Source organism: Cherax quadricarinatus, chromosome 4, assembly GCF_038502225.1.
Source record: "Cherax quadricarinatus isolate ZL_2023a chromosome 4, ASM3850222v1, whole genome shotgun sequence".
NCBI classification, from domain to species: Eukaryota; Metazoa; Arthropoda; class Malacostraca; order Decapoda; family Parastacidae; genus Cherax; species Cherax quadricarinatus.
In genome coordinates this window covers 4,926,089-4,939,663 of record NC_091295.1, presented here as the reverse complement: position 1 = coordinate 4,939,663, position 13,575 = coordinate 4,926,089, and the positions used below count along the sequence as shown (strand labels likewise).

General features: G+C 40.1%; 1 protein-coding gene across 1 annotated transcript in view; it reads right to left on the bottom strand.

Moving 5' to 3' along the window:
• The window catches only part of Vps13B (vacuolar protein sorting 13B), a 394,231-nt gene that overhangs the window by 273,929 nt on the left and 106,727 nt on the right, over positions 1–13,575 (bottom strand). Inside the window, exons 13-14 of the mRNA XM_070098172.1 lie at positions 11,036–11,208; positions 2,307–2,501 (exon numbers count right to left, since the gene is read on the bottom strand). Of these exons, the coding sequence (XP_069954273.1) occupies positions 2,307–2,501; positions 11,036–11,208 (368 nt within the window). The remainder of the gene's footprint in view (positions 1–2,306; positions 2,502–11,035; positions 11,209–13,575) is intronic.

The window sequence follows — 13,575 nt, the reverse complement described above, 5'->3', positions numbered from 1 at the left end:
TTCACCTGACGTTACTATATAAGCGCCAGGATTCTTTCTTCTGCTTCAGAATCTCCACGACTATGGTGCTGTTCGCACCTACTCCTAGGTTGAGGGACTGATTACCTCATCTTCTGTACATAGTTCTACTGTCTTCAAGTTATGCCTAGTTTTGCACTCGACCACGAACTTTGCCACGCTATATCTCTGCTCCAAGTGGTCAGAATGGGTTGAACTAAACTTTCAATTGTAGAGAAGACTCATGCACTCACTTCAAGCCACAGACCTGAAGGTGAGTAGGATGGCAATTTACAACCTCAAGAAAGCAGCTGCCTCACTCCCACCTGGCACCGTACCACCTAGGAAAGTGGAGTCTGGGGCCCCCATAAAGACTTCTCTTCACACAGACAAGATCCTGAAGAGGGAAGCGTTATCATATCCTGTCATAACAGGCGCAAACCTCTAGAAAAAGCATCCTGCATTCCTGAAAGAAGTCGCAGTGTGAGCCATTCAGCACCGACTGCAAAAGGGCCTGAAAATGCCTGCTCAACATGCCGCCAAGAAGCCATGAAGAAACGGCTTCAGTTCTGCAAGAAGTACAAGGACTGGACCTCAGACCAGTGGCAGAAGGTGATGTTCAGCGACGAGAGTACCTTCAGGCTCATCAGGAGCAGCTCCATTGTCCCAGTGGTGTGTCCTCTTATGACCCATGGTATGCCATGAAGACAGTGAAGCACCCTGACAGTGTTATGGTCTGGGGTGCTTTTAGTGGTTATAAGGGCAGAGGTGGACTGTACTTTCTTCCTAAGAACATTACTATGAAGGGAAATAATTATATCGAGGTGATAAGGGATCACATGCTGACATTTTGGAACATTCACGAGTGTGATTTTTTTGTTCATGATGGTGTCCCTGCACATAAGTCAAAAGGAGTGAAAAAGTTTATCGAGGACAATAATATTAGTGTTTTGGAGTGGCCAGGCAATTCCCCTGATCTAAATCCTATCGAGAATGCCTGGCATGTGATGAAAAATGAGACTGCAAAAGCCTGACCCACCAACATCACAGACCTGAAGGAGGCACTGAAGAAGCTTTGGATCAATATGGATGCCTCCTTCTTCTCCACCCTCACCACTTCAGATGGAGATAAAGAACAATGGTAACATGACCAAGTACTAGTTGGAAGATAAAAAGTGAAAATAAAATACACGTACATACATTAAGTTGCATTTTTCATTTTATTATCCAAAAAATGTTAATCTATAGATTTTTTTGCGGCCACTGTATACTACCATAATAACAGAATAGAAGAAATCAGCTCTAATATGCAATACTTAGGTTTGCATACTTGTTGGAGAGCTGGTCGTAAGTCCAAGCAGTCGGTAAATGAGTACGTCACTAAGTGAGGAGTGTTTCTATATACACACACCCCTTTGGGTTTTCTTCTATTTCCTTACTAGTTCTTGTTCTTGTTTATTTCCTTTTATCTCCAAGGGAAAGTGGAACAGAATTCTTCCTCCATGAGCCATGCATGTCATAAGAGGTGACTGAAATGCCAGGAGCAAGAGGCTAGTAACCCTTTCTCCTATATGTATTACTAAATTTAAAAGGAGAAACTTTCATTTTTCCTTTTGGGTCACCCCACCTCGGTGGGATATGACCAGTTTGTTGAAAGAAGAATCTGGCATCTCAGTAACATACATATGTGAGGAATATAGTGTTAAGAAATAGTGTCTGATATTCATTAAAGCAAACAAAAGCTTATAGACAATATTCTTGAACTTACAGATGCTAGTGAAGCTTTACAGCTTCTCTGACAGAGAATAAAAGCTACTCTGAGTCACCACTACCACAGCAGTTTACATCTCATCTCTCCACCACAAAAAGGTAAGTAAACTTACTGTAAATTACTATTTATAGTGCTCTAAAATTACTATACATACAGTACAATACTGTACTGAAGTACTGAAGGTTACATCATCAGTAATCTTAGTGCCTGGTTGTCTTTTGTATCAGTGAACCAAGTTCACTGCTTCAGAAGATAACTGATCCATCATGAAAAATTAGGTTCATAATTTGGAAGTTTAGGACAATCATCAATAAAATACACTCCTCTCCTCCCCATTAGTCCACTGACAGAGTTCACTGTACATATTTCTAAGATAATACTTGGCTGCAAGAGTAGTATTTCTGCCTTGCTACTAGCAGATAGAGGATCAAGACCCCACTACTCCTTGTGCTAAATAACTTAAAAGGATTTAGAGCCACAAATAATAATTAAAACAATAATGTAGGGAAACTCAAATATTTTGTACACTAATACTCACAGTGAATGTTAAGTGAGAATGGCAGTTATGTAGCATAGCCGGAGAAGGTGGGCGCAACATGCAGGCCGCTGATACTAATCTCTTAGGGTACATCGGTTTCGTCCATTCTATATCTAAACGGGAAAGCTTCACCCGAACACCAGGAACTGCAAGTACTCGAGCCATACACAGCTCTGCACCAGCTTTTTCATTTTTCTGGAGAAGAGAGAAACAAAAAGTAATAGCTTCAGTTCAAGCAGTCACAATAAAACAAAATTATCTGTTACAATATATGCATAGAAACCTTATAGAAATTCAAAAGGCTGAAGGTAACACACCTGCTATCCTAGTTTTTACCTTTGTACTACAACATGCAAGTGCCATCCTGCATGCAATTATCTATTACAGTACTGGGAAGGAATTCAGCAAGTATCTGAAGAACCTGTTATGTATTACGTATTATAGAATCACACTTTACAATGGAAGTCTGTGTTATCAATATTTAACCCTTTCACTTTTGAGACCCTTGATCACGAACTTGCTCTCAGTGTCAAAAATTGTTAAAAAAAAAAAAAAAAAAAAATCTTAACAAAAATCTTAAAAATATTTTTCTGCTTGTTTTAACCCTTTCAGGGTCCAAGGCCCAAATCTGGAGTCACGCACCAGTGTCCAAGAATTTTCAAAAAAAAAATTTGTTATTTTTTCTTATGAAATCGTAGAGAATCTTTTTGTGAAGGTAATAAAACAAAAAGTACGAAATTTGGTGGAAAATTGACGAAATTATGCTCTCGCGAATTTTGATGTGTCAGCGACATTTACGAATCGGCGATTTTGCCGACTTTGACTCCCATTTTAGGCCAATTACATTATTCCAATCAACCAAATTCTTAGCTATTTCACTAGTATTACTTCTATTCTATCGATTGAGCACAAGAAATCGCCAAGTCAACTGTTTCAACTACAAAATAAAGTGATCGGAAATTGTTAATTTGGCCAATTTAACACAAAGTTCAAAATATTCCAATTTCAAAATAGGGTCCAGAATAAACAATGTAGGCATTCCTGGCACTAAATTAACGTTTCCTCTGTTCATTAGTTATGTTTTGAGGCTTTACAAATAAATTCCATTTTGATTTTTTATTCACATAATGAATTTTTATTCACACCAAAAAATAGAAGATTTACTGTTATGCAATACTGTAATAATTGTATAAATATCATCACCATATTTGTGAATGTATATTAGACCCACCAGCTGACGTGTATTAGACGTGTGAGGTTGTTTGTTTACTCTTGAATATCGGCAAAAATTTAACATTTCCGCTACTTTGAGCTCAGTTTCAAGCCATTTCCAGTGCTAAAACCAATCAAAATCGTCTCTATTTCTGTAATATGTAATATGCAAAGTTGCTGTTTTAATCGAAAAATCATGATTTAAGTTTTTTTTCTCTCATTATACACAGTGTGCTGCAGGATCTGTTTTATGTGGTGCACACATACCACATAGATGTATTCTCTCATATCTAGGCCCAAATGTACCACTCACAGTTTATCAGAGTGAGCTGAGCTCATGGCGTAGATCTACGGTTTGGACCCTGAACGTAAAGCCGTAGATCTACGGGACGGACCCTGAAAGGGTTAAAAGAAAAAAATTTTTGCAATCAGCAGTTATGGAGATACAGAGATGTGAAGTTGACAGAAAGTGAACCGCTTACACATCGTCGGCGACTGCCACTCACTCGGTAATACTATTTTTACTTTCATTCTATTTCTTCCTTTCTAATACAGTGGACCCCAAGTTTCGTGAACTTCACGCTTTGTGAATTTCGACTTTCAGCAACTTTTTTCGTCAAAATAAAGCCTTGTGGTTCGCGATTTGCCTCGTATTTCATCCATTGTACGGCTGGGAGTGGCTGGGTGTACACAAAGGCTCCCACACAACATTCAGGAGTAAGTGTGGCACTGTTTGTGGGTGAGTGACAATTACCACACGTTTATACAATACATTTTGTAATAAACCATTGTTTTTTTGTGCTTGAAACTGCTAAATAAGCCACCGTGAGCCCAATGACAGCTTCAAGTGCCAGCCCTTTGGTAAAGAAGGTGAGAAACATGATAAAATTAAAGGAAGAATGCCTAGGCATAATAGAGGCTCTCTTTGCATTGCAACCCACTATTGTAAATACAAAATCTCAATGTACTGTTTGCAAAGACATAAAATAAATAAAGAAAGAAAGAAAGAAATCATTGCAAAATATGGAAGTGGAGTGCGTGTGGCCAAACTCAGCAGGATATACAGGAAGCCCCATTCAACGATCGCTTCCATCGTGGAGAAGAAAAAGGAAATCAAGGAAGCTGTTGTTGCGAAAGAGGTAGATATACTCACCAAAAAGAGATTGCAAATACTCAGAGATGTTGAGAATTTTTTGTTAGTGTGGATCAACTAAAAACAATTAGCAGGAGATAGTGTTATGCAGGCGATAATTTGTGAAAAGGCAAGGCAGTTGCACGCCGATCTCATAAAGAAAATGCCTGGAACGAGTGCTGATGTTAGTGAATTTAAGGCCAGCAAAGGCTGGTTTGAGAGATTTAAGAAGCGTAGTGGCATACACAGTGTGGTAAGGCATGGCGAGGCTGCAAGTTCTGACAAATGTGTGGCTGAAAAATTCGTGCTGGAATTCATGGACTATGTAGAGGCTGAAGGATTCGTCCCCCAACAAGTGTTAAATTGTGACAAAACAGGCCTCTTTTGGAAGAAAATGAAAAAGAGGACCTACATCATGCAGGAGGAAATGGCATTCTCAGGACACAAGCCTAATGAAACACAGGCTAACTCTCTTGTTCTATGGTAATGCTAGTGGGAATTTCAAAGTGAAGCCTTTACTGGTGTATCACTCTGAAAATCCCAGTGTGTTCAAGAAAAAGTGTCGCCATGAGTAAATTGTGTGTGATATGGAAGGCTAACAGTAAGGGACGGGTCACATGGGAAATTTTCCTTGATTGGTTCAATGAAGTGTTTGGCCTGAGTGTGAAGAAATACCTCCTGGATAATAAATTGCCACTCAAGTGCCTCCTGGTATTGGACAATGCTCCTGCTCATCCTCCAGACTTGGATGGCCAAATGGTAGAGTGAAGTTCTTGCCCCCTAATACCACTCCTCTCATCCAGCCTATGGACCAGCAGATCACTTCAAATTTAAAAAAACTCTACACCAAAGCAATGTTTCAAAGTTGCTTCGATGTGACCTCAGACACTCAATTGACCCTAAGAGTACTGGAATGATCACTTTAATATCCTCCATTGCATAGGCCTTATAGATAAGCCTTGGCAGGGAGTGACTCCCAAGACTTAGAACTCTGCCTGGAGAAAATTATGGCCAGATTGTATCCTTGACAAAGATTTTGAAGGGCTTGAGGCTGACCCATACAGCCCTATGCCAGTTGTGGAATCTATTGTAACATTGGGGAATTCCACAGAGTGACCAGGATGTGGAAGAGTTGGTGGAGGCCCACAGTCAAGAGCTAACCACTGAAGGGCTGCAAGACCTTCATCTGCAACAGCAGCAGACTACAGCTTGGGAAATTGCTTCAGAGGAGGAGGAAGAGAGATGGAAGAAGGTGCCTTCTTCAAAGCTTAAGGACATTTGTGCAAAGTGGAGTGAGGTGCAAACTTTTATGGAGGAAGTACATGTACATGTTGCAAGCCATGCTGGCAACATGTACAATGACTGTCTTGTCCCATTTGAGGCAAATTTTAAAGAAACACCAGAAACAGAGCTGTCTGGAACAATTTTTTGAGTGACAGGGGTCCAGTGCCCTCAAGCTGGTCCAAAAACAAAGAAGGGAAGTAACCCCGGATAAGACCTTGGTACTTAATCCTTTCAGGGTCGAGAGGCCCTCTCCTAAACTTGTTCTCATTCTCAGGGTTGAAAATTTTTCAAAAAAAAAAATTATTTTTTCTTATGAAATGATAGAGAATCTTTTCCCGATCATAATGACACCAAAAGTATGAAATTTGGTAGAAAACTTATGGAATTATGCTCTCGTGAAGTTAGCGGTCTCGTCGATGTTTACGCATCGGCGATTCCGCCCACTTTGAACCCTATATTTGGCCAATTCCTGTGTACTAGTCGACAAAAATCATATTTATTTCGCTAGAACTCCATTTTTTCTATCGAATGAGTACAGGAAACCACCCATTTAACAATTTCAATTATCCAATAAAGTGGCTAGAAATTGGCAATTTTGCCAATTTCACACAGATTTCAGAAGATGCTAATTTCCAAATAGGGTCCAGAATAAACAAGAAAGACATTCCTGGCACTAAAATAACAAGTTTTCTGTTCGTTAGTCACGTCCCCAGGCCCCTCTTATATTTCTTTTGCTTTCCACTTTGTATTTTTATTCTTACAAAAAATAGAAGATTTACTGTTATGCAGACTACTGCATTAGTGTAGAAATGATATAAATAATATCAGCGCACTTGTGAAAGAATATTAGACTCACCAGTTGATGTGTATTGAACGCTTGGCATGATTTGTCTACTCTGGAACTTTGGTAAAAATCAAACATTTCTGCTACTTTGAGCTCAATTTCAAGGTACTTTTCATTGTGAAACCAGTCAAAATCATCTCAATTGCTGTAACATGTCTTCCGTTCCATAAAATGAGACCAAGAAAACTAGAATACAACAATAAATACCATACGAAAATACAGTGCAAAGTCGGTTTTAATCCACAAAGCTTTTTTTTTTCATTATGCACCGTGTTCTGCAGGATTTTTTTTATACTGCGCACACTGACCACATAGACCCATTCTTTCATATGTAGGTCTACCAGCTTTCTCTCGCTAGATTTGAAGGCGCTAGAATTTAGGCGTACTAGTACATCAATAACCCTGGTGCGTAAGCCGTACTAGTACGTCGAAAGCCCTTTCAGGGCTTTCGACAATTCTCCTTCCAAACAATAGTGTAACTTCTCCATCCTCTCCCCTCCTCCTGTCTTCCATACACCAACAAGAGCCTTCAATATAGGTGTGATATTATTGTTTTATACTTGATTTCTCATTCTTTTCTGTATGTAAACCTATATTTAATCTAAAAAAAAAAAAATAATTTTTGTTAATACTTTTGGGTGTCTGGAATGGATTAATTGGATTTATATTATTTCTTATGGGGAAAATGGTTTCAACATTCGTGAATTCCGACTTTCGGCAGACTCTCTGGAACAGATTAATCACGAAACTCTAAGGTCCACTGTATTTTATTTTTCAAGTAACTTTTGTGGCATGTGAGACCAATATACAGTGGACCCCCGCATACCGTACGCATCGCATACCATACAATCCGCATACTGCTCGCTTTTTTCGCAAAAATTTTGCCTCGCATACCGCCCAAAAACCCGCTCACCGCTCTTCGTCTGAGACGCGTCCAATGTGCGCCCTCAGTCAGCCTCACATGTTCCGCCGGTAGCATTGTTTACCAGCCAGCCTCCGCGGTAACATCCAAGCATACAATCGGAATATTTCGTATTATTACAGTGTTTTCGGTGCTTTATCTGGAAAATAAGTGACCATGGGCCCCAAGAAAGCTTCTAGTGCCAACCCTACAGGAATAAGGGTGAGAATTACTATAGAGATGAAGAAAGAGATCATTGATAAGTATGAAAGTGGAGAGCGTGTCGCCGACCTGGCCAGGTTGTACAAGAAACCCAAATCAACCATCGCTACTATTGTGGGCAACAGAAAGGCAATCAAGGAAGCTGTTCTTGCCAAAGGTTTAACTGTGTTTTCGAAACAGAGATTGCAAGTGATGGAAGATGTTGAGAGACTCTTATTGGTGTGGATAAATGAAAAACAGGTAGCAGGAGATAGCGTCTCTCAAGCGATCATAAGCGAAAAGGCTAGGAAGTTGCATGAGGATTTAATTAAAAAAATGCCTGCAACTAGTGATGATGTGAGTGAATTTAAGGCCAGCAAAGGTTGGTTTGAGAGATTTAAGAAGCGTAGTGGCATACATAGTGTGATAAGGCATGGTGAGGCTGCCAGTTCGGACCACAAAGCAGCTGAAAAATATGTGCAGGAATTCAAGCAGTACATAGACAGTGAAGGACTGAAACCTGAACATGTGTTTAATTGTGATGAAACAGGCCTGTTTTGGAAGAAAATGCCAAGCAGGACCTACATTACTCAGGAGGAAAAGGCACTCCCAGGACATAAGCCTATGAAAGACAGGCTTACTTTGTTGATGTGTTCCAATGCTAGTGGTGATTGTAAAGTGAAGCCTTTATTAGTGTATCACTCTGAAACTCCCAGACCGTTCAGGCAAAAGAATGTCCTAAAGGAGAATTTGTGTGTGCTGCAGAGGGCAAACAGTAAGGCATGGGTCACTAGGTACTTTTTCTATGACTGGTTACACCATGCATTTGCCCCCAATGTGAAAGATTACCTAACTGAAAAGAAATTAGACCTTAAGTGCCTTCTGGTGTTAGACAATGCCCCTGGTCATCCTACAGACGTGGCAGAGCGACTTTATGGGGACATGAGCTTCATTAAGGTGAAGTTTTTGCCTCCTAATACCACTCCTCTCCTGCAGCCCATGGACCAGCAGGTTATTGCAAACTTCAAAAAACTGTACACAAAAGCTCTGTTTGAAAGGTGCTTTGTAGTGACCTCAGAAACTCAACTGACTCTAAGAGAGTTTTGGAGAGAGCACTTTAATATCCTCAGTTGTGTAAACCTTATAGGTAAGGCTTGGGAGGGAGTGACTAAAAAGACCTTGAATTCTGCTTGGAAGAAACTGTGGCCAGAATGTGTAGACAAAAGGGATTTTGAAGGGTTTCAGGCTAACCCTGAGAGGATTATGCCAGTTGAGGAATCCATTGTGGCATTGGGAAAGTCCTTGGGGTTGGAGGTTAGTGGGGATGATGTGGAAGAGTTGGTGGAGGAGGACAATGAAGAACTAACCACTGATGAGCTGATAGATCAACTTCAACAACAAGAGGCCAGACCTGAGGAACCTGGTTCAGAGGAGGGGAGAGAGAAATTGAAGAAATTGCCTACTACAAAGATTAAGGAAATCTGTGCAAAGTGGCTTGAAGTGCAAACCTTCATGGATGAAAATCACCCTCACACAGCTATTGCAAGCCGTGCTGGTGATTATTACACTGACAATGTTGTGAAACACTTTAGGGAAGTCATAAAGGAACGAGAGGTACAGGCCACTATGGACAGATATGTTGTGCGAAAGAAGTCCAGTGACTCTGAAGCTGGTCCTAGTGGCATTAAAAGAAGAAGGGAAGTAACCCCAGAAAAGGACTCGACACCTCAAGTCTTAATGGAAGGGGATTCCCCTTCTAAACACTAACACTCTCTCTCCCCTCCTCCCATCCCATCAATCATGTAATTGTGTCATGTAATTGTGCATGCCTTTTTCAGTTTGTGTGTATTAAAATTAACATTTCATGTGGTAAAATTTTTTTTTTTCATACTTTTGGGTGTCTTGCACGGATTAATTTGATTTCCATTATTTCTTATGGGGAAAATTCATTCGCATACCGAACATTTCGCATAACAACCAGCCCTCTTGCACGGATTAAAGTCGCTATGCGGGGGTCCACTGTAATGTATAATGTATATATATCCACTTGTATGCAACACAATAACCGCACAAACATTGTTATCATTACATTCTTGACAAAACATTTTTACATAAACCAACACTGTCTTTCCCACTAACCATGCTGTCTTCCCCATCACCCACATCGAAATAAGTCACTTTGTCTGACTTTTTTGGGTTATCCTAGGTAATCTACACATATAATGCTAAGTATGATAATCTATGTACGTAACTGTATTTATGTATACCTGAATAAACTTACTTATTCTACGAGGCATGGAAAAATATGAGTTTCCTCTTTCACTGTGGTACAACTGAACATGAATGGGATTGCCCAGCACCAGAGGTGGAAGGTTGATAATCGTCTGAGTTTTCAGCACTACCTATTTCTGGTATTCTGGGCATTGCTTTTGGTCACAAACTCCTCAGAACCATGAGATTCATCTTCACTGACACTTCAATCTGCATTAGAACTATCACTTGGGAAAGGAAGGGTCCCAATTTGCTGGGGAGTGAGGTATTTCTCACTCCTAGGCATAGTGAAAGAGGCATACTGAATTAGCACTCCCACAATGCACTATAGCAATGCACACACTGACCAAACAGACCCATTCTCTCACATGTAAGTCTACCAGCTTTCTCCTGCTAGATATGAAGCCGCTAGAACTTTGGTGTAGTAATACGGCACCAACACTGGCTTGCAAGCCGTAGTACTACAACACCGACAGTGAAAGGGTTAAATATAAAGTTACACAGTAAATTTATATATAAAATTAAGAATGTTCAAGAGGAAGTTCTCCCGTCATGTGTTCATGGGAACTTTTGGTATTGTACAAGTATAGTTATGCACAGAAATATAATTTTTTTTTTTAATACACCAGCCATCTCCCACCGAGGCAAGGAAATTAAAAAACAAGAAACACTCACCATCACACACTAATCACTGTCTTGCCAGAGGTACACCAATACTATAGTTCATTTGCCTCTCCAAACTGTAAATATCCCCAGCACAGGCACTGTACTTCCCACCTCCAGCCTGCAGCTAGAGACCGCACAAGCTCCTTGAGTTTGCTTCAAAGACCATAATACAAAACACACAAGGAGGAGATTTATTTTTCTCAGCACACATAATTTACCTTCCTGCGTTTGGCACTGAAGATATATTTCATGTTACTGCGTGTGTGTTGGGCAGCATGTAACACTATTGTGGGTTCCATCACAGTCACAATATACGAGCGGATGGGAGTATTGGCTTCAAGTGAGGCTACTTCATCCTCTGTAGCAACTGCTAAATTTGTTGGAGGCTCATCTGAAATGATATATATATATACAGAATGAAAGGGGGTAAAGCAGCTGGAACTGATAGGATCATGACAGAAATGTTAAAAGCAGGGGGGAATATAGTGTTGGAGTGGTTGGTACTTTTGTTTAATAAATCTATGAAAGAGGGGAAGGTACCTAGGGATTGGCGGAGAGCATGTATAGTCCCTTTATATAAAGGGAAAGGGGACAAAAGAGATTGTAAAAATTATAGAGGAATAAGTTTACTGAGTATACCAGGAAAAGTGTACGGTAGGGTTATAAATGAAAGAATTAGAGGTAAGACAGAATGCAGGACTGCGGATGAGCAAGGAGGTTTCAGAGTGGGTAGGGGATGAGTAGATCAAGAGTTTACATTGAAGCATATATGTGAACAGTATTTAGATAAAGGTAGGGAAGTTTTTATTGCATTTATGGATTTAGAAAAGGCATATGATAGAGTGGATACAGGAGCAATGTGGCAGATGTTGCAAGTATATGGAATAGGTGGTAAGTTACTAAATGCTGTAAAGAGTTTTTATGAGGATAGTGAGGCGCAGGTTAGTGTGTGCAGAAGAGAGGGAGACTACTTCCCGGTAAAAGTAGGTCTTAGACAGGGATGTGTAATGTCACCATGGTTGTTTAATATATTTATAGATGGGGTTGCAAAAGAAGTAAATGCTAGGGTGTTCGGGAGAGGGGTGGGATTAAATTATGGGGAATCAAATTCAAAATAGGAAGTGACACAGTTACTTTTTGCTGATGATACTGTGCTTATGGGAGATTCTAAAGAAAAATTGCAAAGGTTAGTGGATGAGTTTGGGAATGTGTGTAAAGGTAGAAAGTTGAAAGTGAACATAGAAAAGAGTAAGGTGATGAGGGTATCAAATGATTTAGATAAAGAAAAATTGGATATCAAATTGGGGAGGAGGAGTATGGAAGAAGTGAATGTTTTCAGATACTTGGGAGTTGACGTGTCAGCGGATGGATTTATGAAGGATGAGGTTAATCATAGAATTGATGAGGGAAAAAAGGTGAGTGGTGCATTGAGGTATATGTGTAGTCAAAAAACGTTATCTGTGGAGGCAAAGAAGGGAATGCATGAAAGTATAGTAGTACCAACACTCTTATATGGATGTGAAGCTTGGGTGGTAAATGCAGCAGCGAGGAGACGGTTGGAGGCAGTGGAGATGTCCTGTCTAAAGGCAATTTGTGGTGTAAATATTATGCAGAAAATTCGGAGTGTGGAAATTAGGAAAAGGTGTGGAGTTAATAAAAGTATTAGTCAGAGGGCAGAAGAGGGGTTGTTGAGGTGGTTCGGTCATTTAGAGAGAATGGATCAAAGTAGAATGACATGGAAAGCATTTAAATCTATAGGGGAAGGAAGGCGGGGTAGGGGTCGTCCTCGAAAGGGTTGGAGAGAGGGGGTAAAGAAGGTTTTGTGGGCGAGGGGCTTGGACTTCCAGCAAGCGTGCGTGAGCGTGTTAGATAGGAGTGAATGGAGACGAATGGTACTTGGGACCTGACGATCTGTTGGAGTGTGAGCAGGGTAATATTTAGTGAAGGGATTCAGGGAAACCGGTTATTTTCATATAGTCGGACTTGAGTCCTGGAAATGGGAAGTACAATGCCTGCACTTTAAAGGAGGGGTTTGGGATATTGGCAGTTTGGAGGGATATGTTGCACATCTTTATACGTATATGCTTCTAAACAGTTGTATTCTGAGCACCTCTGCAAAAACAGTGATAATGTGTGAGTGAGGTGAAAGTGTTGAATGATGATGAAAGTATTTTCTTTTTGGGGATTTTCTTTCTTTTTTGGGTCACCCTGCCTCGGTGGGAGACGGCTGACTTGTTGAAAAAAAAAAAATATATATACAGTGTGTGTGTGTGTGCGTGTGCGTGCGTGCGTGTGTGCGTGCGTGCGTGTGTGTGTGTGTGTGTGTGTGTGTGTGTGTGTGTGTATGTGTGTGTGTGTGTGTGTGTGTGTGTGTGTGTGTGTGTGTGTGTGTATATGTATATATGTATATATATATGTATATATATATTATATAAAATGAGGATAAAAACAAACTTTTATAATATACAGATATAGTTAGTAATAACTGATGCCAAGTATTCGCACATCTAACTGTCCCCTGTTAGTGTGTAGTAATTACACAACACAACCTATAGTTGTGTCTCTTTTCTTAAATTATCATGACTCAACATCCATCACCTTAAACCAATACCACTTTATCACAGCCTTCAACTTGAGAAAACCATTCAAAACACTGCATTCAACCCATAGCTTTATTGCCAAATGCTTGCTGAAGCACTTTGTAATTTTAACTAGCCATTTTATCAAATTTGACACAGAATTTCACACACAATACATG